Source organism: Staurois parvus, unplaced genomic scaffold (assembly GCF_062004578.1).
Source record: "Staurois parvus isolate SC_StPar_1 unplaced genomic scaffold, SC_StPar_1.0 ptg000106l, whole genome shotgun sequence".
In the NCBI taxonomy this organism is placed as follows: Eukaryota; Metazoa; Chordata; class Amphibia; order Anura; family Ranidae; genus Staurois; species Staurois parvus.
This window is the reverse complement of record NW_028317902.1, coordinates 6272030-6299322: the sequence shown is the minus strand read 5'-3', so window position 1 is coordinate 6299322 and position 27293 is coordinate 6272030. Positions and strand designations below refer to the sequence as shown.

Genomic DNA, 27293 nt, shown 5'->3' with positions numbered 1-27293 from the left:
ATTTATCCCCTCATCAACATGCTAAAAAACTATTAAAATGATTGTAAAGCTTCAGCTTTTTTAATTAAAAAGCTTACCTGCTCTGTCCAGTAATTTTGCACAGATCAGCCCCAATCCTCCTCTTTTCAGTTCCCCTGCTCGTGCTCCCAGCTCCTCCTCTTCAGCCAGTGCACCTATAGGAAGCCACTTCCTATGAGGGCACTCGTGTGGGCTTGCTCTCGAGCCCCACTGCGTGCGTCCATAGACACAGACAGCAGAACGTGGCCCTGCTCCCTTGTCACAGAGTTTGATTGACTGCAGTGGGAGCCAATGGCTCCAGCTGCTATGTACTTGTCTTGTGAGGTGGGACAGTACGGGAGAGCTGTTGCTCTCATGCACAGCGCTGGATTGCGATGGGGTTCAGGTAAGTACAAGCGGGGGCTGGGGGGGATTCCAGGCACAGAAGGTTTTTCACCTTGATCCATAGAATGCATTAAGGTAAAACAAACTTAATAGAACCAAATTAAGTAAACCATTTTCATTTTCATAACACACCTTATTTTGGACCCAGCAGATTGTGGCTGGAGGCTGAGTATACAGGGTGCTGTATACAGGTTTCTGAAAACATCATAGCACCCTACCTCAATACTCCTTTCAAAAGCCTTAAGTCCAGATACCAGCAGTGGGCTGGCTCATGCGAAGAGGTATACAAATATCAAAATGGCTTGATGGGTGAATATCAGTCTGAAGGAGTGGAGGTTTCTAAACAGAGTGTATTTACATAACCACCTTGGGCAATGCCTACCTGTCATGCAAAGCCTCCATGATTGAAAAAACTGAAATCCAATAAAAGGGGTGGACCAGGGACAGTATAGGTGCGAAGGAATGGGCTAGAGGATACTGGATGTCCTCAGCCAGAAAAAAAGGGAGAAGCTATCTGACTTGCTGCAGCTTCTAATGCACACTGTGAAATGTTCATCGTGTGCAGTGAAATCAGGGTACGCAATATCAGTAAATGAGAGGAGTCTGTACAGTTCTGCAAGACTGAATGTCAGGCTGGAATTCAGCTTTAAGTATGTTTCATAAAATGCTATAATGCTGAAAAAGTGTTCTGAATGGGTACAAAGAATGATGGACAATTTCATTGTGTAGCAGACGATTCCATTATTCTCTAATAATTACTATGGCATTCATATTTACTAACAGAGTATTTTTTTCCAGTGTTCATTTCAGATATAATTAAGTACGTTGAAGTTTGAAAGAAGAAAATGATCCTTTGAAATGGAACGGTGAATGCTTGTGTATGTGATATTTAATTTTAACTTTTCTGAAACATTAATATACATTAACCCTGCACACTGTTTCATGCACAGTACTTTTTATACCACCAGCAGTCTATTACTGGGACAGAAGGATATGGACACAGGAAGAAACAGTAATATACCAAAGATACTAATTGCAAAAATGCAAACAAATCAAGTATTTATAATATCCATTCTGAAAAAAAAAAGAAATGTAAAAAAAAGTCAAATATTATTTATAATAGCAATAGCCAAATTGTATTTAAAATAAAAATGCAAAAAAAGGACAAATACTGTATTTATGTTAGCAATTGCAAATTTGCATTTATTTATTTATTTATTACAGGTACTAATATAGCATCATCAATTTACGCAGCACTGTACATATATATTATACATTCAAATTAGTCCCTGCCCTCAAGGAGCTTACAATCTAAGGTACCTAACATTCATACGTGCTAGAGCCAATTTGTACAACTGACCAGCATGTCTTTTATAAAAAGGAAGACAACATTTTTATATCAGTTGCATAATTAGGATTATAATAGAAATGTAAAAAAGTGAAGTCATATTTTTAATAGGGGACTTTTTTCAACATGATGCACTTGGCCAAATCCAGGTTAAATGAGGATCATGTGAATACAACAAATTAAAAGCTGATTTGCTTGTTTACTTATGACCGCTATCTTTCCTAGTTTTTGAAAATCACATATTTAGGAGAAAAGCACCATAACTAGAATATATTAATATGGGGATATAAATAGAATAGAATAGAATGGTGACACATAGCCCTATTGCAAAATATTCAGTCAACAGCTATAAAGGGAAACCTTTAGTGTGTCATAAAGTTATTTGCTGAAGATGCGTGATGTGAAAATTCTGCAAATGAGGTGTTGCTGGCAATGAGAAAAATATTAAAAGCAGACTTTTTTATTGTTCTTATAAATGTAAACGTGCCTAGTTTCCAAAAATAAAAAATTATATTAATAGCACCGTAACTAGAACAAAGGTATTTAACAATACAGGAATATAATGTAGTAGTTTTTTTTTGTTTTGTGTCTTTTTGCAAAAGTAAGTTTTTAATCTCTTACAAATGTAATCTTGCCCTATTTCCAAAAAAAAAAAAAAAAAGAAGAAAAAGGCACCATAACTAGAATTTTCACATAAGTGAATATAGAAGTAGTAGATATATATATATATATATTTTTAAATTTTTTAATTTATTACAAATGTAATCTTGTCTAATTTCCAAAAAAAGAAAAGCACAATAACTAGAATATTTAAAAATACAGGAATAAAATTTTTGGGCGTACCTTCTGCCTTGTTGAAGTTAGAGCACTGTTTTTCTTTTATTATTATGTTTTTTATCTTATCGGTGCAATTGATAGCCCCTGTGGGGGCATGTTTTGTCGCTTCTGTTTTATACTGATTAAAACTAATAAAAACTATTGAAATACAAAAATACAGGAATAAAATTTTAATATTGTGAAAGCCCATAACTAGAATTTTTTAATTCTTTGGGTTTTTTTTTCAAATGTAAGTTTTTAATTTTTTGCAAATGTAATCTTGCCCAGTTTCCAAAAAAAAAAAAAAGAACAAGGCACCATAACTAGAATTTTCAAATAAACGGATATAAAAGTAGTAGATTTTTTTTTTTTCAACAGTAATTTTTTTATTTATTACAAATGTAATCTTGCCTAATTTCCAAAAAATATAAGCACAATAACTGGAATATTTAAAAAATACAGGAATATAATTTTAATATTGTGACATACATTTTAATATTGTGACATACAGCCCTCTTGCAAAATATTAGTTTTTGGTGTATAGGGGAAACTTTTAGTTTGTCATAAAGATATTAGCTGGCAATGAAAATGTTGCAGATTAGGTGCTCACTGGCAAAGTTTATGTTAGGTTAGTTGCTTGATGACATAATAGAAGCCTGTGGTCCAGGGAAGCCAGCACAATGGGTTAATATCCAGGGTCTGCATCATTTCTAGCTCTGGGGAAAGCACAGAACTTACTGCTCTCTCCAGCTTGCGCTGTTCAGGAGGATGTCATTGGATGAGGGGCTGGCTCACTTCCAGGGTTAAACCTCTATATACTTCTGCTACTAAGAGACTGAGACCTCAGAGTGAGAAAAGCAGAGTGTTGCTGTCAAAGCTCTAGACAGCTTTATCAGACAGCCAGAGACAGACTGCAGCATATCAGACAACCACAGACAACTGTCTTCAGAAAGACAAAGCCTTCTGCCAAGGAGAAAGGAAAAGATTGTACCAGTCACTTGTCAAGGAGCAGCAACACACATCAGAAGCCACAATGTGTAAAGGATTAGCAGCCCTGCCCCACACCTGCCTGGAGAGGTGAGACTGCTCAGAGTACAACTAATACTGTATCAGCAGGATGAACACCGATGTACTATTCTATACTGTGAACTCTGGAAGGCTTATCTGCATAGGTCTTTTTTTTCCTTGCATTCTTCATGTGCCTCTATTAGATTTAGATACATAATCTAAATCATAAGCTGTATATAATTCACGATGGGCATCTTGGGTTTTTGGATCTTTTTCATTTTTATTTACCCTCAGTGAACTCTAATGATTACTGTTTTTTACACAAAAAAATGTTTCCGTAATGTTGCATATAATTCTTACTATTCAGATTCTATTGTTTTTTTTTTAATTATTGTGAAGTATTTAAACTGCAGGGGAAAAAAAATGTAGTGCACATCAGTCTTCCTGGATCAGTTTGACCTGAACCTAAGCAAAGTTATACAATTTCAACAGCAGTGTTCCCAGGAGGTCTTTTAAATTGTTGGCAGCATGCTGGAGGCTATAGTGCTATTTCAGTACTATGTAATATATAATAGGCATGACGTTTAAAAAAAATGATGTAATACGTATTCTTTATTTTTACTGGCATTACATAGTTATATTTACATAGCTGCTTTCCTAAAGATGTTGGTCCTCATACCGCCTGACATACTCAGGGCTCTCCCTGCCACTTGGTGGAAAAGCCTCACACAGACAAGTGCTCAGCTTTTGCTTTACGCTACATTGCTTTAAAATGAATGTGGTACCTAAAGGCACTGATGTTACAATTCCCATTCCCGGGCAAATGTCAAGCCCAGCCGCAGTGATGACCATCAGGACATTGAACAGAAGCAGCGTTGGCAATGGATGTGTGCATAAGCCCTTGGGATAATATTTGTAAGTTTATGAATGTATAGTTCCCAAGGTCAGTCACATATTTTGGAAATGTCTAGATATGTCATCACAATACTTAATTTAAAACATTCAGATGATACTGCCTAGTAATTGAATACTGACTTCTACGGTGACTTTGTTAAAACTAGTACCACCTACTCCAATCTATGAAGCCAAATTGTTATAGAGTTGAAATAATCAATTTAGATTTGTTTTTTCATTCAGTGTTGCCAATGTGCAATGATTTTGGTGAAGGATAAATTGCTGTGAAATGTTAAATAAGGATAAGCATAGATGGACAGTTATCTTTCTGAACCTGACATCTTCCTGTCCTCAAACATGATGGGGCACCATCTTCTGTACAACTATCAATACACAAGCAGTCAACACTTAGCTTTGTGTCATCTCTGATAGCAAGCACTTCTGACTTTAATAAGAATGCAGTATCACCTCCAAAGGAAGAGCTTCATGCCCCAATCAGGCCCAGATTAAGCCATGTATGGGCTTCCTATCTGAGAATTATATCTACTAAACATGTCATAAAGTGGTTGCAATGATTTTCAGCTGTCCAAGACAGAGAGGTTTATTCAGTTAAACCGGCCATACATGGATAGATTTATTTCATTCAGCTTGTGGGCAGAAAGCAGAAACCTAACCGATTTCTCCATCCACGTTAATTGCACAGATGGATGAATTCCCCCTGCCGAGCTATTGTATTCTGACAGCTGACACTAGCAGCTGTCAGGGTAATTGGATAGTGCCTGCATCTAATTGGATGCAGGTGCTGTTTTTCAGGCATGTTTACAATTTTTGATAAAAGTGGATTGAACAATTGACTTTTGTCAAACGTAGGGATAGTGGCAGGGCCATACGCTGCTCACACTTCGACCAAACCAGCAGGAATCGGCCAAAATTTAAGTTGTGTATGGCCGGCTTTAGCAAAATGAATGACTACTTTACAAAATAGATGCTCACTGAGTGGTTATTTCAATTATAGCCAAGCCAATTACCATTACCATTTATATCCAAGCCCAAAAAAAACCTTTTCCAATCTCCCTCAGCCGCTATTTCTTTAATAAATAAGCCCAGAACCTAAAGTAACTAGTTTATGCACTCGACTTCTGAAAAAAAGAATTACTTTAAATATTACATTAAAATCTTGACAAGTTTTCGTGTCCAAATGAAATTATATTCCAATGCTTTATAGCAATGTCAAGTTTTACATCGTTACAACAGGACTATTCTGCGCTTAAGCTTAACCAAAATCCATGACCAACAGAAAAGCACAAGAAATCATTCATTTATATATCCTTATATATATAAGAAAGTGGGATGTGTAGTATCAAACATACAAATCTGTTATTTTTCAAACTTTAGGCACATGCAGTTTAATGGAGATAGGATACGCAACTTTTATGTATGGGATCATTTCAAAGCACTCAACAGTGTGTATAGATGTAAAGTAATAGTAGACACACAGTAACTCAAGGCAAAGGAATGCTATGCTTACGTTTTGAACCAAGCTATATAACTTAGTTATGGAAAAGCCTACTTTTGCACGGCATTTATAAAACCGTACTCCGAATTTGGTCAACAACTCAGTTTTGCTGTAAATGATTCCTTTAAAGTGTTTTTAAGATCTTTTCTTAAAATTCATAAGGAACCATCTCTTGGTTTGGAAGAATTTAAACCACAGCAATGTAATTCAGGATATACTGTATGCCCCCTTTATATGCTGTAGTTCATTCACATATTTTCCACTTAGAAGTACTTTATTACAGTATTATGGGGTCTGATTGGTATCAGGTTAACACAGCTTTAACTTTCTGCAGATCAAACATTTCAGTCGGTTGCAAGCGTGTGCATGAAATTATGCATCCTTTTTATAGCTACCAGGTTAATTTTCAAATATATAGAAATCTATGTTATAACAAGAGCTGCTTGGAAACATAAACTATCATTTACCAACCTACTTACTGTGGTTTGCATGGTCTGGGCCACCAAGGGATTTTGTTAATATGACTATTTGTCATTAAGTTCTTACTGCTGCTTAACCTTTTGATCTACAGCTGTCACAGAGATCTCAGTTTAATCAATAACTATTAATACTCCTTTTTTATATTGTAACATGACTTATGAAGCTTTACTTGGAGCTTGCGCTGCCTGCATTTAAAGGTGTAGCTTATGTTGGCATTGCTTGTGAATGTTCACTACTTTGCACTACGTTTGGTAATTGGCCTCAATCCAAAACCACTCTGGGGTAGATATACGTAGAGTGTTGGCTGCTATGACCTTCACTTTCAGTCTTGTAATCACGCAGACATGAATGAGGTGTCATACAAGATTTCATAAATGTCTGCTTCCCTACCGTCTTGCAGTGTGACAGCCAAGAGTCAAGGGTTATCATGCTTGACATACATATTCAGTGGATATAACACATGTATGACATTTCATAAATGTGCCAAAATGTCACTGACATGTTCCATGATGTAATGTGCAAATGGGGCGAGTGTAGGAACCCCTCTTAGAATAGTGAGTCATTTCCAGAGACATAAACCAAGTTGGCCACGATAGGCAGTACAACTATGCCAATAGAGAAGTAAATGTATAATTTAGGTGTAATATTTTGTATACTCCAGAAAAGCATCATTCACAGAACCAGAACCTAGCAGCAAATCCCAGTAAAATTTATGGAAGGAAGGGAGGAAGCAATCCTGTTAGTAGATTCTTGCCATTTGTAAGGGCTAATAGACAAACTGTCGTCAAAAAAGATGCATGAAGCTGGGCACTGCCATAGGGAATTGTTATCATTCCCCCCCCCATAAAAAAAAAAAATTGTTTCTGTGGCTTCGAGAGTGACATAGAAAATACACAAATCCTGCCATAGATGCCTTAAAGTTGTACATTGGGGTTGATTTACTAAAGGCAAATGAATTGTGCACTTTGCAAGAGCAGTTGCTCCAGAGCTTAGTAAATGAGCAGGAGCTGACTGCCATCATTCCATCATGTGAAACCAAAAACGCTGTTTTTTTTTCCCCCTACATCTGATTGGGTATTCTTTGCAAAGAGAAACTTTACCTTAAAGCTTTGCAAAGTGCACAGTCTATTTGCCTTTAGTAAATCAACCCCACTGTATTTCAGAACCAGCATCATTTTTGGGGACATTATCTGTTGCTGTGTACTTTTGGCTGAGTAATTACAGAGAGCAGCACCACTCCAATCTACTTTCGTTTGGTTGATATCAATAGAAAAAACTAAGAGTTTTTCAGGTGGCTTGTCCAGCAAAAATAGCAGCCTCAAAATTCTGTAATTTTTTGGTCAGAAAAAAAAGCTGGCATTGTTGGTGCACCCTATTCCACCTTCATTAACCCCATCGGAACCCTTGAAACTGGCTATGACTGGATTCAGCGGAATTGACTGAATACTCCATTTCTGACTTGCAGCAGGAGCAGATGTTGCTAGGAAGATTACAGCTATGCATAGCTCTTCTTTTGTTAATTATCTCTCCTTGCCCTCCCTCTTTAATATCTATCTATCTATCTATCTATCTATCTATCTATCTATCCTTTGATATGAATCCAATCAATCCACTTGGAGCCCCCTCAATATCTATATCTCACCAGCCCCCCTCAAACTCTTTGATGTCTATAGACAACATAATTGTTTCCCAACATGTTTCACGTGGCCTATACATATCTCTCCTTTTGTTCTCAGGAGTGGGACTGACAGTGACAAAATGAATAAAACACCAGAGTAAGAGAGGGTAGCATCAGAGCCGTCATCACTTCTGAGAAGGCCCCGCTCCAGATGGCGGACACCACCCATGCCGTGGAACTTGACCAAAGCCATTACCTCTTTCTCCTCCTTCCCCTCCACTTTTTCCTCTCTCTACTCCTCCTCTTCTTCCTCTTCAATTCTTCATCCTCCACCTCCTCAACCACCACCTCCTCCCTCTGCTCTTCCTCTCCTTTTTCTTCTCCTTTTCCTCCTCCACCTACTCACCCATAACCATCTCCTCTGTATACTCCTCTTTTCCTTTCTCTTAACGTCTGCCTCTTCTACCACCACCACCATCTCCCTCTACAGCTCTTCTCTTTCATCTTCACTTCTTCCTATTCCTTCTCCTTCACCATCACCACCTCCTCCCTTCACTTCTCTTTTCCTTCCTCTACACCTTTTCCTCCTCCACCTCCTCCTTTTATGTGATTATGGCATGAAGGGAGACTCTGGGGAGCTGAGTGTTTCTTCACTCTGCCAGTATCTCATCATCTAGGACTTCTGCATCATTTTGATCCCTTTTAAAGAGATAACAAAAATGGTGAGCTGCGATGAGGCAGGGATTAATGACACGATCCCTCTTGTGTTCTTCTTAGAACACACACTTAGTAGATTGATGGGATCAATTACAAAAATATTTACTTCAACTTCTCCTGCATCGAGCACCAACTTCCTGGCCTGAGTGGTCCAACATTAACATATTCTGACCCCACCCCCATTGCTTTAGTTTTTATAAATAAGCCCTTGTTTTGTAACACAAACTTTCCACCTGATGTAAGCTTTTTTTATCCATTTCTATCGTTTTAGTCCTCAATGATTTTATAATACAATGTTTAATTGCATACATTTAATTATCAGTCTTCCTTTTTGAGGACACACAGGTGTTTACAGTTGGGCATATTGTTCATAAAGACATATCCTACCTAAGTCTAGGTTCACACCTATGCGTTTTCCACTGCATTTTGCAGAAAGACACAGCAGGCCATGTAACATGATTTCCTGTGGGACAGGTTCACATTTCCGTGTTTCCTTGAGAAAATCTGAATAAATAATTTAAATAGTGTCTATCCCTAGCATGGGTTAATACCCTTTTATGGAAAACTATAGTGTTTTTTATGCATACAGTGCCTTAAAAAAGTTTACATTTTTTTTAATGTGATAGACCAACACAAAGTGGCACATAATTGTGAAGTGGAAGGAAAATGATAAATGGTTTTCAACATTTTTCTACCAGCTTTGTACATCTAGAGAATGAGTTTTTGCCCATTCTTCTTTGCAAAATAGCTCAAGCTCCATCAGATTGGATGGAGAGCATCTGTGAACAGCAATTTTCAAGTCTTGCCACAAATTCTCCATTGGATTCAGGCCTGGACTTTGACTGGGCCATTCTAACACATGAATATGCTTTGATCTAAACCATTCCATTGTAGCTCTGGCTGTATGTTTAGGGTCTTTGTTCTGCTGGAAGATGAACCTCCGCCCCAGTCTCAAGTCTTTTGCAGACTCTAACAGGTTGCCCTGTATTTGGCCCCATCCATCTTCCCATGAAATCTGGCTAGCTTCCCTGTCCCTGCTATAAAAAAGCATCCCCACAGCATGATGCAGCCACCATCATGTTGGGTATGGTGCATTCAGAGTGATGTGCAGTGTTAGTTTTCCACCACATATAGCGTTTTTCTTTTAGGCCAAAATTTAATTTTGGTCTCATCTGGCCAGGGCACCTTCTTCCACATATTTGCTTCCCCACATGGCTTCTCGCATACTGCAAACGGCACTTCTTATGGCTCTCTTTCAACAATGGCTTTTCTCTTGCCACTCTTCGATAAAGTCCAGATTTGTGGAGTACACGACTAATAGTTGTCTTGTGGACAGATTCTCCCACCTGAGCTGTGAATCTCTGCAGCTCCTCCAGTGTTACCATGGGCCTCTTGGCTGCTTCTCTCATTAATGCTCTCCTTACCCTGCCTGTCAGTTTAGGTGGATGGCCATGTCTTGGTAGGTTTGCAGTTGTGCCATACTCTTTCCATTTTCGGGTGATGGATTGAACAGTGCTCCGTTAGATGTTCAAAGCTTGAGATTTTTTTTATAACCTAACTCTGCTTTAAACATCTCCACAGCTTTATCCCTGATCTGTCTGGTGTGCTCCTTGACCTTCATGATGCTGTTTGTTCACTAATGTTCTCTAACAAACCTCTGAAGGCTTCACAGAACAGCTGTATTTATATTTTAAATTAAATTACACACAGGTGGACTCTCTTTACTAATTAGGTGACGTCTGAAGGCAATTGGTTACACTAGATTTTATTTCGGGGTATCAGAGCAAAGGGGGCTGAATACAAATGCACGCCACCCTTTTCAGATATTTATTTGTACAAAATGTTGAAAACCATTTATCATTTTCTGTCTACTTCACAATGTGCCACTTTGTGTTGGTCTATCACAGGGGTGGGCAGCTGTGGCCCTCCAGCTGTTGTAGAACTACAAGTCCCATGATGCATTGCAGAACTGACAGTTACAAGCATGACTCCCAAAGGCAGAGGCATGATGGGATTTGTAGTTCACCAACAGCTGGAGGGCCACAGTTGCCCACCCCTGGTCTATCACATAAAATCCCAATAAAATACATTTATGTTTTGATTGTAACATGACAAAATGTGGAAAATTTCAAAGGGTATGAATACTTTTTCAAGGCACTGTAATCTAGAATAAAGCCCTACATCAAATTTCTACATCATATAAATTTGTGGCTGCAATATTCACTATAAATCCAGAATTGTCTCCTGCAGTGCCCTTTCTAGGCCACAAGATGTCCTCAGTTTTCTAGGATAAATGTCAGCATTACTCATCCTGGAAGTCTGAGGACAGACTGTGAGTGCAGGGACCTATCCCTCACCACAGCATCTTATACTCTCAGCATAGAGATATAGAGAGCAGTAGTTATGCCAGTGTCACTCTCTGCATCATTTAGGACTGGCCACTGTCAGGAGATGAGAGAAGAAGGAGAGGCCCCAATATGTTACATTAGTGATCAGAAAAATCAGAGCAAGGGAAGTTAAAAAAAATGCATAACATACTGCTGGAGGATGGGGGCCTGTCTGCTCTCGAAGCGACTCACCCGCACCCACATGCTTGCCACATTAGGACAAGCGGCTGTGTCTGTACAATGTCTGCATACTCATAGACATAAACAGGCTACCTGCACATAGCAGCTTCTGGCTAGGGGCTGCTTCCACACAAAGATGCAGTACAGAACAAGGCATGGTAGGTCATAATTGGTCAAAGATCAGCTACAGGGAGACCATAGGGAATGTTGGTGAATAGTCCTATGCTTGCCTTCTTTGAGTACAGCTTCCACAGTACATGTCCTCTTTAAGCCATTGACCCCGGTGCAAGTGCACAGATCAGTAGATTTCACTTTTCTCCAACTTCACTTCTTTCATGATTATTCTTGGTTATTAACTCAAAAGGGGTTGAATAACTGAATGAGTAGAGACTGTTCACTTAGAAAAGTGGATGTTCTATTTGCAGAGATAATGTTAACTGAGCTTAACAAATAAGGTGAAGCTGCATTCACTTGGATTACCCAGTTGTACAAGGACGATTGGAAAAACTAAATTAACTTATTGAAGTTCTAACAGGGAGACACCTTCTTTCATCTTTGTCAGCATTTACGTGTATGGTAGTCCAAATGTCTGGAAGTGGGAAACCTTTTGTCTTTCCATCAATGATCTACATGGAGAATTTATCGTATCCATAATTATTGTGATGTATTGAAATTAATATATATATATAATTTGGTAGGTAGAAGTGGGCTTAGATACGCTCTACATTCTTTTTTTCTTTATATATTTAAAAGAGCATCGTGATGCCACTGGTATTTATAATGAGCTTATAGAGCAGCCTTTCTCAAACTTTTTATCATGGAGGAACTCTTGGAAAAACTTTTCTGTCTCAGGGAACCCCTGATAATAATTACAGCTCATTATACATTAGCATGATGGTCACTAGGAACATTTTTCCATACATTTGTGATCATTGAGAAGAGTCTCCCCCTTAGAGATAGCTAGCTTACAGAGAGATAATGATTGTCAGTGGTCACTTATCTTAGAGACAAAAATTGCTCGTTACTCAAGGATCCACTAACAACCTCTGGAGAAACCCTAGTTGAGAAAGGCTGTTATAGAGTATCAGAGAAAATGTATGTCCAAGAATCAATAGTACAGCTTACACATCACCAGGGTCCTGTATAAAAAAAAGTGTTTAGTGAGACTCAATCCAAGGGTCCCAAATGAACCCACATTTTAGTGATTTCTCTCTCAACTCTAATGAGCAGGGCCCTCTTTTTCCTACTGTATTAACTTGTATTGTAACTGTACTGTCTGCTCTCACGTTGCACAGCACTGTACAAACTGTTGGCGCAATATAAGTCCTGTATAATAATAATAATAACTCATAAATGAGTTGATTCAATGGGGGGGGGGATAGATTTAATGGGGGGATAGATTTAACCAGACAGATCCATTCTTCTGCTGTAGGAGACCAAGAGCCCTTCCATGTGTGTAAAATGACCTTTTTTTCATAAAAGTACTACATACACAGCAGGGTTTTGGCATATTTAGACAGAGGCAAGCCCCCCAACATACCTAGTAGCCAGTTTTCAGGATACAGACATGAGGCAGCCGGAGAACATTAGAAGTGGGTTACACTCATATCTTATGAATAGCATCAGCCTTGTTCATGTTTTTAATCAAACAAGCAATGTAAATGTAATGTAAAGTGAAAAATGTGACTTCATATGGTACCATGAAAGTCCTGTGTTCTTTTTTCTTTCTAATATATACATATGAAATGTTGAGATACTGTAAAAAGGAACAAAATTTCATAATCAATACCAGAACTTGTTTATAACATGTTCATGTTATAGTAGCCCATATGAATGTTTTACTTCTGTATGGAAGCTTTCAAATATCAGTTACAGTTGTAAGGTCTCCTTGCTACAGTATTTGGAAAGCGATCAATTTATGATGTTACAATTTGCTTTGTTTAAACAAATCTGTAGTGATTATGTACATTTTATGCAAGTGCAGCAGTACAGTGTTTGCTTCAATGATTCATCTGATTGAAGTATTTGCACTCTAGTAAGGTTCCTACACTTTATTTTATTCATCTCACTCTATTGCTTCCAACATTACTTCCATTATTTTTGTGCTCGCAAATAAAATTGAATTAAATTTTGATTTATTTCTGGAATTCTATTTTTGCTATTAAAGCCTGTGACTGCATCCAGTAGAACTTTGTAAATAGTTATATAGTTAGCCAGGTTGAAAAAGACACACGTTTATCTAGTTTAGCCAATAGCCAATAGATAAAAAAACAAACAAACAAAAAAAACCCGAAATAAATAAAAAAATAAAATAAATAGAAAACCTCCATATACAGAATCCTATACTCACAATTGATCTAGAGGAAGGCAAAAAACCCCCAATAAAACTTTGTCCAATTTGCTCCAGTGGAGAGAATATACATTATTTCCTGATCACCCAGAAGACAATCAGACATTCCCTGTATCTGGAGCTATAAATGTCAATATACATATTTTTTGTGTATTTAGGAATAAAAAATTAGATTGCAAACATATGCAAAATGTGCCTCTGATGCGTTTGACCAGTGCCTTATGGGAAACTAAAAATATATATGATGAGTTAAGCTTTGCTGTGTTGTTTCAGACCATGTGACAAACCACACATGGCATGCACTTTAAAATATCATGCCCATTTTTTTAAAGAAAAGTGTGTACACTTGACTATATCCATATGCTTTCCAAGACCATATGAGTACATAGGAGAGATATGAAGTTACTAATTCCCAGCTGTTACAATGGTTTTATTGTGGCGCATATACAACTCTATGGAGTTTCAGTATATTCTTTATCTGTTTGTATTTGGAATCACATGCTTTTTTGCTGCCTTAATATTAATCATGAATTTATGACACAAAGTTGAATCTGAAGCTTCCTAATTGTTTGCAGGTTATGATGGCTTTCAATGATTGTGCAATGGTTCATGAATTATGTTAAAATTCACAATGCTGCATAGAAAAACGTCTATTTCATACTTGTAAGGTAAATACATCTGGTAGACAATGTCCTTATTGATGGCAGATATTACTTTCATTTGTTTCCTTATTCCGAATTAGTGTTTATTTGGTTCTTTGTTGACACTGAAGAGAATTCACTCGGCGCTGAAGCTGCATGGCACAATGAAACAATTGAAACCTTTTTTTTCCATCATCAGCCATAGAACAGGGACACTTCTTTATGGAAAGAACAGAAACAAAAAAAATGTCACATTGATATGTCAAAAGGAATAATTAAATACAGTTCACGTAGTCCCTGACATTTTCCAAGGAAACCGGTACTGAGAGAATATGGAATCTGTAATTACTTCTCGTTTGGAAAATGCTATTTCTCAGGCTGTCATGCTGATCCAGTGGTTTTAATACTTTCTGAACCACTGATCTTGAACAAGAACTCAGCGGCACTTTTGGCTTGATTCAGACTTTTTGGATCTACAGCCTTGTTTGATGGGCAATCATTTATTATTTCCAGAAACAGCCAGACAAATAGTAATTTTAATAGGAGGTCAGCCTAGATATCCTTTCTTTAATTCTACTGTAATATTAGGGGTATAGTGTTGGCCAGCAATAAAGCAGAAACAGGTTTGGGAGTACTTATTTCAGATGGTTGCAAAATGAGCAAAATGTGTAGCCATGCAGTGGGAAAAGCAAACAGAATTCTAGGATGCATAACTAGAGGGATCATCAGCAGGAGGTTTATGGTCCTCATTCCTCTATAAAAGGGAAGAAGGAAGAGGAAGAGAGGTGTCAGGCCAGCCACCAATTTGTGTAGTATGATTTATTACGTATAAATAGTTAAAAGGAAATGATTATGCACTCAAAAGTTTCACAAATTGATAGGCATTGAAACAGCTCAGTCTAAAGCCACCAAGGTATATTCAGTCTCAATATGAGCTGCTGGGATTGTGGGAGCTCTACAGAAGCTGTTGCAGGGATCCAGAGAAGCCTCCGTGGGAGACTCGGGACAAGTTGTCAAGTGCCAGGAGGCAGTGGCCAAACCATGCCTCCTTTGTCAGCATCTCAGGAACCTTATTCTTCTATATAAACCTTCAGTTAGACCTCATTTAGAATACTGTGTCCAGTTCTGGAGACCTCACTTACAAAAAGATACTGATAAGGGTCCAGAGACGGCAACAAAAATGATGAAAAGTCTGAGGGATAAAACATCAGGAGAGAATACAGGTACTTAACCCCTTCCAGCTGCTGCCTTTCCGGCCCTTCAAGAGGTTCTAAATGCCAGGAGGCAGGCATTCCGATCATGTGACCACTGTGATTGGCAGTCTTACCAGTCACATGATTGGAAAGCTCCTGATCACATGTAGTGCACAGGGCACTCTTTCTCAGCACAGAAATATTTACACATGCGCTGCATATATGCGGCCTCTTGGTGTTTAAGCTCACCCATCAACAGGATGTATACAGTATATGGATATGACTGGCAGGAATAGGTTAATATGTACATTCTGGAGGAAAGAAAAAAAAGGAGAGACATGACTGAAACTTTTAAATACTGTACATCAGCAGGATGAATAGGGTTCTGGAGGGCAGTATTTTCAATATGAAGCTGAGGTCAAGAACACAGGGACATGACCTCAAACTAACAGGAAGAAAGTTCAGAACTAAACTTTCAAATATTATTTTACTGAAAGAGTAGTTCATGCTTGAAATAGGCTTCCAGAGGTAGTGAGCCAGTCAACATGGTTGGGACAAGCATACTGTATACTATATTACCAAAGTATTGGGATGCCTGCCAACTTTAATGGCATCCCAGTCTTAGTCCATAGAGTTCAATATTGAGTTGGCCCAGTCTTTGCAGCTATACCAACTTCAACTCTTCTGGGAAGGCTGTCCACAAGGTTTAGGAGTGTGTCTATGGGAATGTTCAACCATTCTTCCAGAAGTGTATTTGTGAGGCCAGGCACTGATATCAAAGAAGAAGGCCTTGCTCACAGTACCCGCTCTAATTCATCCCAAAGATGTTTCATCGGGTTGAGGTTAGGACTCTGTGCAGGCCAGTCAAGTTCATCCTCCCCAAACTCGCTCATCCATGTCTTTATGGACATTGCTATGTGCAATAGTGTGCAGTCATATTGGAACAGGAAGAGGCCATCCCCAAAACTGTTCCCACAAAGTTGGGAGCATGAAATTGTCCAAAATGTCTTGTTATGCTAACTTCGTAAGAGTTCCCTTCACTGGAACTAGAACTAAGGGACCAAGCCCAACCTCTGAAAAACAACCACACACTATAATCCCCCCTCCACCAAACTTTACACTTGGCACAATGCAATCAGGCAAGTACCGTTCTCCTGGCAACTGCCAAACCCAGACTCGTCCATCAGATTGCCAAACAGAGAAGCGTAATTCATCACTCCAGAGATCACGTCTTCAGTGCTCTAGATTTCAGTGGCAGTGTGCTTTATACCACTGCATCCGACGCTTTGCATTGCACTTGGTGATGTAAGGCTTGGATGCAGCTGCTCGGCCATGGAAACCCATTCCATGAAGCTCTATACACACTGTTGTTGTGCTAACCTGAAGGTCACACGAAGTTTGGAGGTCTTTAGCTATTGACTCTGCAGAAAGTTGGCGACTTCTGCGCACTGTGCACTTCATTCGCTGACCTCGCTCTGTCATTACTTCCACTTTTTATTAGCAATGAAATTTCACGGATGAACTTATTGCACAGGTGGCAACCTATCACGGTACCATGCTTGAATTCACTGAGTTCCTGAGAGTGATTCATTCTTTCTCAAATGTTTGTAGAAGCAGTCTGCATGCCTAAGTGCTTGATTTTATACACATGTGGCTATGGAGGTGATTGGAACACCTAAATCCAATGATTTGGAGGGGTTTCCCAATACTTTTGGCAATAAATCTATATTCAGAGAAAAAGGTTAAAAATAAATAAAATTTAAAAATAAAAATAAATGGCGCAGACACTATGGACCACTCTGTCTTTTTTCTGCTGTCACTCTTCTGTGTTTCTATTATAGTTGTTAATAATCATGTAAAGACTATGCCTACTGCAATTGATAGAGTACATTGTGTTAACGGTCACAACATTATTAGAAATTAGGTTTCCATTAAAATTGTTAATTGTTAATTCCATTAAAATTGTTTCTGTATAATATAATTGACCATCACTTGCTCAGTTTGTTGTTTGCTCAGAAATTTTGGAGGCAACAGGAGACTTTTGGAAGATCTCTCCATAATGGGGACCTGTCATGGCCTATTCAATCACAAAGGATGATGTTCATCTCTTTTGATAGCAATAAAGTTGATAAAAAAATAAAAGTACAGTGTTAACAGTCAATTTGAATAAAATATATATTAATAATTAAAAAAAAAATTAAAGCGCCCCGTCCCTGCATGTTCACATGCACGTAGGTCCTGCACACGTATATGAATGGCGTCGCAGCTCATGTATGAGGTGGCAGCACGAATGTCAGAGTGAGGTCAAGTGTAATTTTGGATAATATAATGTACTGTAGTTTGTTGCTAGTCCACTGGAGTGTGCAATTTTAAGGCATGGCATGTTTGGTATCTAGTTACTCAGTTTGACATCATCCTTTATATTTTACAAAAAATGGTATTATATTGTGTTTCTGTACACTAAAATTATTTAAAGTGTTAAAGTAAGGGTTTTTTAAAGAATTTGTGTTTGAAAAACTGCTGGACAAAAAAATTTCAACACCCAACATTTTATTCTCTAAGGCCTCTTTAAACAAATATGTTTCGGGGTTCTAAGTAATTTGCTAGCAAAAAATGAAGATTTCACATGTATGAGAGAAAGATCAGATTTCGCCTGGGTGGCAACTGGTTAAGCCAATCCATACTTGTGCCATTTATAAAAGCACCCTCTATGAAGGAGGTGCTTCCAGCTGACCTGTTTTTTGCCATGACCTACGTATAATGAAGGTCTAGCCATTTGTTTTTAAAGGTTTGAGGTTTAGCTGTGTAACTGTATGTAAAAAGGGTCCTGCAATCTAAACCCAGTTATTTTCTTACAGTTTAGTCTAAAACGATATTACAATTGCTATCCATCATCCAGAGTTACACAGTATGAATCGAATGTGCCAACCTCAATACAAATGATCAGCTGAAAACTGTTTTTTATTAATGTGGGATTTGTCACTCTTTAATAACTTAATGCCCTTGCACTGTAGCAAGAGAGCGCTAAAAGCAATGAAGTATAGCTTTCGATTAGAATCATTTCATTTTTGGCTTTTATAGATTGGGGTTTGGTGAGAACAGTTTTTCAAAGTCAAGTTTACATGCGTGGAAATGCATCTTTTATTTAGTGTTACGTTGTGGGAAGTAGGTAGGAAAAATGTAGCTTCATTAATTCCTCTATGGAAATTCCAGGCTGAAGACTCAGCAAGCGTTTTATGAGCAAACAAGGGAATGTGAATCCTTTGTCTTGTAAGATATATTAGTAGACATAACATTTGTACCAGCTCATTACAGTGAGAATGAAGGTAACTGCTTGTGTCAAAACATCATTCATCAAAACTCTGATTTCTATCTATTCTATCTATTTCTAAAGCTGGACTCCAGGCAAACAACTAAATACATAGATCGTGGATTTTCAACCTGTGGCCTCCAGGTGTTGTGGAACTACAAGCCCCATAAGACATTGCAAGGCTGACAGTTACAAGCATGACTCTCAAAGGGAGATGCATTATGGGACTTGCTGCTGCAACAGCTGGAGGGTCACAGGTTGAGCAATACATATATAAGACCTGTTTTACAAAAGGATTTGTATATCTGTCCATCTAGTTCTACGATTTATACAAGGCTTGTTTTATCTCCCTGCCTCCCCCTATGACTGAACAGTGAAAGGAGAAGCTGCACGCCAATGATGTCATCCCTTTGTCACTCTGCTCTCCCCTGCTATCAGCCTGCTTCTTTTGCTGAATCTGTCCTTGTAGGCCGCCCCCATTCCCAAGCTCTGCTGTACAGTAATTCACATACTTATATGCATATATTGATATATTAAAACCTTAAAAGTTTAGTTGAAAAAATAACTAAATGAATACATGGGACAGTACTTACCAGCAGTATGATGTGTCCCTTGTGCTGCTTGCTCTTGGTTTAGGTAAAATCCTCTTCCCCCGATGCTCCGCAACTTTGTTGCCATACTTTTCCATTGCGGTGAGGGTTAATAGAACTAAGGGAGCTGTGACAGGCCCTTCTCAAGAATGCCTGCTTTTTTTGCCCAGCACTTACATTCATAGAGGCTGTACAGCTTCAATGAATGAAACATAATCTATGAATGGAGGATGAGCAGATGACTGAAAAGTCTGTGCCCTCCATTCATGGATCACATTTCATCCACAGAAACTGTGGTACGGCTTCTAAGAATGGTGGATGGACAGATGAATGAAAGTTCTGTCCCCTCAATTCACAGATCATGTTTCATTTATAAAAGCTGTAGCATGACCTGTATGAATGGAGGGGCTGGGCGGAAAGGGAGGGCATAGTTGGACACTCCTGACAAGTTCCTGTCACAGCTCCCTCTGTTTTATTAACTCCTGCAGCAGCAGCAGAAGAGTACGGTGGTGGGGGTGATGGTGGGGGTGGGGCATCATAGGAGGAAGATCTCACCTAAACCAGGAGACAGCAGGGGACACATCACACTGATAGTAATTAATGTCCCTTGTGCTGATTTTTATTTTATTTAGCTTTTTTTTGTTAGATAAATTTAGCTGTTAATGAATATAGAGCTGATTTAATTTGTGACTTTTACATCTGCTCAGCAGGTAACCTTAAATTATTTAAATTATGATTATTTTTTTTATACCTGACCAGAAACTAACAACTTTTGTTAACTTTTATGCCTAAACCAGAAAAATGTAAGGGGCTGAGAAGCTGACAAAGAATGGAAAAAGAGAGCTCACAAAACCTTTGTGAATAATATATTCAATGACGTACCCCTAAACTCCTGAAACATAATAGCACACGGTTCCAATTAAATCTGTGTAAGCCTGTGGGACTATGCTATAATTAAGATCACAGATCTTCAAGAAGATTTCTTATGTTCTTTTATCGTAATATTAGAAGCTCATTATTCTCTATAAATATTCCTAAAATAAATTGAAATGAACTAAAACCACACCTATTAAAATTTTGGCACCATACCTATCAGAATGTTTAGAGGAACATTCTCTGGCTGCGTTGCTCAGAGCAGCCAATCAAATATTCTCTTTGTTTGTCCTTGTGTACAATGGAGAGAGTAAAGGGGGATCTGGAAAGCATAGACTGTTACAATTCTCTCAGACACAATGTGGCTCTTGGGTATTTAAAGTTCTGTTCCAGCACTGATGGAGTAGCTACCCCCTCCCCATGTTAGAAGTTCTGAAATATTTAAAAATTGAGGGAGCTGTAACAGGCCCTTCTCAAGAATGCCTGCTTTTTTGCCCAGCACTTACATTCATAGAGGCTGTACAGCTTCGATGCATGAAACATGATCTATGAATGGTAAATGGATAGATGACTGAAAAACCTGCTCCCTCCATTCATAGATCACATTTCATCCACAGAAACTGTGGTATGGCTTCTAAGAATAGCGGATGGACAGATGAATGAAAGTTCTGTCTCCTCAATTCACAGATCATGTTTCATTTATAAAAGCTGTAGCATGGCCTGTATGAATGGAGAGGCTGTGCAGAAAGGGAGGACATAGTTGGACACTCTTGATAAGATCCTGTCACAGCTCCCTCAGTTTTATTAACTTCTGGAGCACCAGAAGAGTACGGTGGTGGAGGTGGTGGGGCATCAAAGGAGGAAGATCTCACCTAAACCAAGGGGACAACAGCACAAGGGACACATTTATTTATTTATTTATTACAGGTAGTTATATAGCGCCGTCAATTTACGCAGCGCTTCACACACATATATATATATATATATATTGTACATTCACATCAGTCCCTAACCCTCAAGGGGTGTACAATCTAAGGTCCCTAACTCACATTCATATATACACATACTAGGGCCAATTTAGACAGGAACCAATTAACCTACCCGCATGTCTTTGGAGTGTGGGAGTAAACGGGAGTACCTGGAGATAACCCACACAGGCACAGGGAGAACGTGTAAACTCCAGGCAGGTGGTGCCGTGGTTTTGGATTTGAACCAACGACCCTAGTACTGCCAGGTGGAAGTTAGAAGCTAATCGGTCACTATGCACAGCTGCACCAGACTCTGCGTGCACAAGTTTCAGCAAATCTCCCAACATGTTATGATGTGCTGCATTTTGCTGCAAAAGGGTCATGCATATTTTTCCATCCATTATGGTGCTCCCTAATGCACTTCACATTAAAGCGTGCAATAAGATGCGTTAATGTACCACAGTGGATCGCTTTAGCATGAATGGGCCTTTAAAGATTAGTGCTATGGGCAGCCAATTTAAGGCTCAGTGGTAACTGGCTGCTGGCTCCTAACATAGTGCAGTTGACTTCCAGATTTGTCCATGCCTGCTGGTTGCTTTAATCATCATTAATTGAAAGATAATAGTTCAGCACTTAGAGCAATCATTTTAGAGCTGTAAATTGTATATATACTAAACACAGGTCTACCCAGGGTATGGATTTCTTTGGATTTCTATTTGCTTCAGGCCTTTTCTGACAGTAAAGGGATTAATACTTAATTTAATTTCACTCTTGTCTTAACAATTCATGATTTCTTACTATGCCAGATAATTTCTTTGTGCTAGTGAGAACTTAAAGACTATCTGAAAGAGCATTTTCGTTTCTGCTAGATCATTGCTTAAACAAATATCAAATTTAGAGCAAAACCATAAACTTAAAATCATATGTATGGTGTAATAAAGTTCTTTATTTTAAAAAGTACAATTTCCTCCCTTTTTTAAAAAAGGCTAAAAGTTAAACACCTCAAATACTTACCTGAAATGGAGGTCACATGATAGGGTGGGCACCATTCTTCTCCCCTGCAGAGTATGAAGGTCCTTCTTGCAGTACCCATGTCTCTTCTTGGTGATCTGGGCCAATGCCTATTTGCTGATGTAGTTGTTCATCATCTGGGTCCTTGTAGGAGTCCTTTAGTCCTAAAAGACTGGTTCTATAATTCAACAAGGAGCAGTATTGAGACCAGTCAAGAGAATGGTGGAGACCAGAACAGAGCAACAAGAAATCACCACTGGAAGAGGCATTGCAGGGAGACCATGCATTCAGGTGAGAACATTGTAGGGTCCAGGGGGGAGGTGTTATAATGGAATACTCCAAAGACGTGCTGGTAGGTTAATTGGATCCTGCCTAAATTGGCCCTAGTATGTGTATGTATGAATGTGAGTTAGGGTCCTTAGACTGTATGTCCCTTGCGGGTTAGGGATTGATGTGAATGTACTATATATATGTAAAATAATGCGTAAATTGAAGGCGATACATAAGTACTTTTAATAATAATAATAATCAGGGGCGGACTGACCATTCGGACAATCAGCACTGCCTGAGGGCCAGGGGTCAGTAGGGGGCCCCATGAGATGCCCCTGGTACCTTTCATAGACTTTTTTGTGAGTGGTTTAAGTGTGGGCGAGCACACAGGGGCCCCATGATCCCTTATTGTCTGGGGGCCCCATGAGTTGTCAGTCTGCCCCTGATAATCTGTTTTCCCGGTTATGGCCTTTAATACTAAATTCTAAGCAAACAGCTAAATGCATTTGAAATATATACATGTGAAATATTTTACCAAAGAATTGTTAATTCTGTCCAGCCTGGTTTGTGATTCAGGTACTATTATCAGATAGCCCTCCAGGCAACACGGACACTAAAAAATACAACCTGGTCCACAGCCCGCCCCAGTCTGTGATTGGACAATAAAAGGAACAGCAGCATATAGGTTACTCTGTTTTCCTACTCATATATGTTAGATTAACAGAGCTGTGCAATACAGCAACGCCCTAGAGTGTTGACCCATCCTCTCCCTGACTAGTTATGTACATGAAAGCCAATATCAAAGCAGATTCTGGCTAGTTCTATGTAAAATACATTTCTGTAGCCAAAAACCTTTCTTTTTATAGAGTAGAAAATGGTTTTATCACTCTCAGGATTTTTGTTCTTTGTGTTCAGTTTGAGAAATTTCCCTTCACTTCTTGTGCCAGATATAAAATATATCTCTTCAAAGTGGGAGATAAATTTCACCTGAACCCATTGGAAGAATATCCTCGACTCCTATTCTAGTGACAACGTTAACATTTTGGACTTTTTATCAGTTTCTCTTCCATTGACAATGGTCACCAAAACAAATAAAGAAGGTCAATCTGCCCAGCTGGGATAGAGAAGTACACATCACACTGATAGTAATTAATGTCCCTTGTGCTGATTTTTATTTTATTTAATTTAGCTTTTTTTTAGCTAAATTTAGCTGTTAATGAATATAGAGCTGCTTTATTTCGTGCCTTTTACATCTGTTCAGCAGGTAACCTTAAATTATTTAAATTATGAATTGTTTTTTATACCTGACCAGAAACTAACAACTTTTGTTAACTTTTATGCCTAAATCAGAAAAATGTAAGGGGCTGAGAAGCTGACAAAGAATGGAAAAAGAGAGCTCACAAAACCTTTGTTAATAATATATTCAATGACGTACCCCTAAACTCCTGAAACATAATAGCACACTGTTCCAATTAAATCTGTGTAAACCTGTGGGACTATGCTATAATTAAGATCACAGATCTTCAAGAAGATTTCTTATGTTCTTTTATCGTAATATTAGAAACTCATTATTCTCTATAAATATTCCTAAAATAAATTGAAATGAATGTTGACGTATGCAGGCTAAAACCACACCTATTAAACTTTTGGCACCACACCTATTAGAATGTTTAGAGGAACGTTCTCTGGCTGCGTTGCTCAGAGCAGCCAATCAAACATTCTCTTTGTTTGTCCTCGTGCACAATGGAGAGAGTAAAGGGGGATCTGGAAAGCATAGACTGTTACAATTCTCTCAGACGCAATGGGGTATTTAAAGTTCTGTTCCAGCATTGATCTACCCCCTCACCATGTTAGAAGTTCTGAAATATTTAAAAAAATTAATCCCAATTGCAAGTCCCCTGTAAAGTCTCTCCTGCTCAGACACAATGATTAATGAAGCCCAGAAAAACCACAACCCTACGGAATTTAGCAACCTTCCTTACAAAAGTTGATTAATAGGTGGAGTGTGTTTGGATATTTATACCAGGGGCTCTAAAAAAACTAATTTGACTTAAGAATTGCCCAGGGAAGCCAGACTAGAATGTGTGAAGGAAAATTAATAACAATAATAACATGTATGTCATAAACAATTGCCGTTTTTTTTCTCACTGTAGCCACTTGTCTATATGCATGTACTTCAGTGATGGCTGCAGGGCATTCTTCCTGATAGTGACAGCAGTCCACTATATCTGCACCATGTCTGCACAATGCATAATGGCAGGGCGACTTGTAGTCTCCATTGGGACAGATGGACAGCACAAGAGCACAATTGGGAGACAGTGAGTGAGCACTGCCACCAAAGAGGACATGCGTGAACAAAGACCTTCATAGCAGCAGTACCAAGTACTCTTTTAATAAAACATGCATAAGCTGTGTAGAGCAGAGGTCCAGATGGCTGCACTCCAACAATCCACTTTATTAAAAGTAAAAAGACAGGTGGTGCAAAACACAGCAGGGGGAAAAGAAAAGTAGACGTGTTTCACACTATTACCAGTTCTTACTCATTAGCTACAGGTAAAGAAAAAGAACTGTTAATAGCATGAAAAGCAACTACTTTTCTTTTCCCCTGTGTTTTCACAATCTGTCTATTTAGTATTTTACTTTTAAAAAAGTGGATTGTTGGAGTGCAGCTATCCAGACCTCTTTGCTCTATATTGTGCAGCACATGAGCTGGGCTAGCACCCAATCGGAGGATGTGTATTTGTGATGAGTTTGGAGAACTTACCTGGAGCAGCAGAGTATTGGTTAATGCCTAGGCTGTGGTCCTAATGAAAGCATTGGTGCAAAGTTACAGTCCTAAGATTATACAGGAAGTGAAAAAAAAATTGACTTTTTAGGTACCCAAGGACAATTTCATATAAAATGCATTTTTTCTATTAAAATAGTTTAAAATAAGACATAAAAAGTACAGTCATTAGAAGGCATACATCGGGTATCCCTGTCTATTACAAATTAGCATTTAGTAAATCAGTCTCAAAACCAATCAACTACATCCAGATTTACTCCTATATATTAATAGACTTGCTTTCCTCAGGATGAGAAAGGCTAGTTCTAAATAGGACCTAAACATAATTACAAATGTAATCAATATACCAAAATGTCTGTACATATATCATATTCACATATCATGATTATTAGATATTAAACATCAGATAAACATCAGTCTATAAAAGCTGTAGGTGTGAATTTGAATGTTATTGATTGCTTTTTGTTTTTTGTTTTTTAAATTATACTAATAAAAAAATATTGTTTATATGAATTTAGCTGTAATCTATGTGTACCTCCAAAGTCTGTTTATTTTTTTCCTTCCAAGTTATTAAACCTGCATATTTAAGAATATTACTAAATTACTTTTAAAATTACTTTAATGTGTTAAAGCTTATGAGATTTTGGTGATTAGGTTTACATACAATTTAAATGTTTATTGAAATGATATGCATTTGAAAAAATCTTTAGTGACATCATATTTAGGAGAAGTGTACAGAGGAGAGTGGTACTAAGGATCTTAGAGGCTTTTACGCAATCCTACAAAAACCCGAGAAATACATGTGTCTCCCAAATGACTGTCTTTATTAGAAATAGAACCTAAATGGAAAACTTAGAAGTTACAGTATGGTGTTAATTTATAAATGTTTTCACCCAAGATTTACACAACTTTTACCTAAGATTCAAACATTTTACATTCGAATCCAATCATCAAAATGTATGAGTCTAGGGTAAATCGTATGTGAAAACGTTCATAAATAGATCTCTATGTTTTGTTAATCTTTTTAATAAAACAAATACACAAAAGCACAGATGACAAACCGTTGCCTTGTCAAGTTTTCTTTTACCATATTTAGTGTATTAAAGGCAAATAATGACAACAAGATTGTAAAGCAAAGGTTTGATCCATTGGCTTAGCCTTTGATGTGTGCTGAACACATTGCTTCTACAGCTATTACACATGTGTAACATATTTACCGTAAGAAATGATACCCTTCATGTGCATTGAACTCACTTGCAACTATCACATCCCATTTTAGGCTATTAGACTTCTTTTTGATCTCTGTGGTAAAATGTCTTCCTCAAAAAAACAGGGAATACTCAGTTGCAGATCTCATTTAGAAATACTAACAACAGTGTGGAAACAAGAGATTGTGTAATAATGATATCCCTTCTAGCAACCTTATCAAAGAAATATATACACTATATTGCCAAAAGTATTGGGACATCTGCCTTTACACGCACATGAACTTTAATGGTATCCCAGTCTTAGTCTGTAGGGTTCAATATTGAGTTGGCCCACCCTTTGCAGCTATAACAGCTTCAACTCTTCTTGGAAGGCTGTCCACAAGGTTTAGGAGTGTGTTTATGGGAATGTTTGACCATTCTTCCAGAAGCGCATTTGTGAGTTCAGGCACTGATGTCGGACGAGAAAGCCTGGTTCGCAATCTCTGCTCTAATTCATCCCAAAGGTGTTTTATCAGGTTGAGATCAGGACAGTCAAGTTCCTCCACCCAAAACTTGCTCTTCTTTGTCTTTATGGACCTTGCTTTGTGTACTGGTGTACAGTCATGTTGGAACAGGAAGGGGCCATCCCCAAACTGTTGACACAAAGTTGGGAGCATGAAATTGTCCAAAATGTCTTGGTATGCTGACACCTTAAGAATTCCCTTCACTGAAACTAAGGGGCCAAACCC

At 38.2% G+C, this 27293-nt stretch overlaps 1 protein-coding gene across 2 annotated transcripts in view; it reads left to right on the top strand.

The window, feature by feature from the left end:
• Window positions 1-3351: 3351 nt before the first annotated feature.
• RGS5 (regulator of G protein signaling 5) overlaps window positions 3352-27293 on the top strand; it is a 192439-nt gene continuing 168497 nt past the window's right edge. The window contains exon 1 of one of the 2 annotated variants that reach the window (XM_089671529.1): window positions 3352-3643. In XM_089671529.1, coding sequence (XP_089527655.1) covers window positions 3600-3643 — 44 coding nt within the window. In that variant the 5' untranslated portion in view covers window positions 3352-3599. The remainder of the gene's footprint in view (window positions 3644-27293) is intronic. The other variant, XM_089671527.1, reaches the window with a different exon arrangement.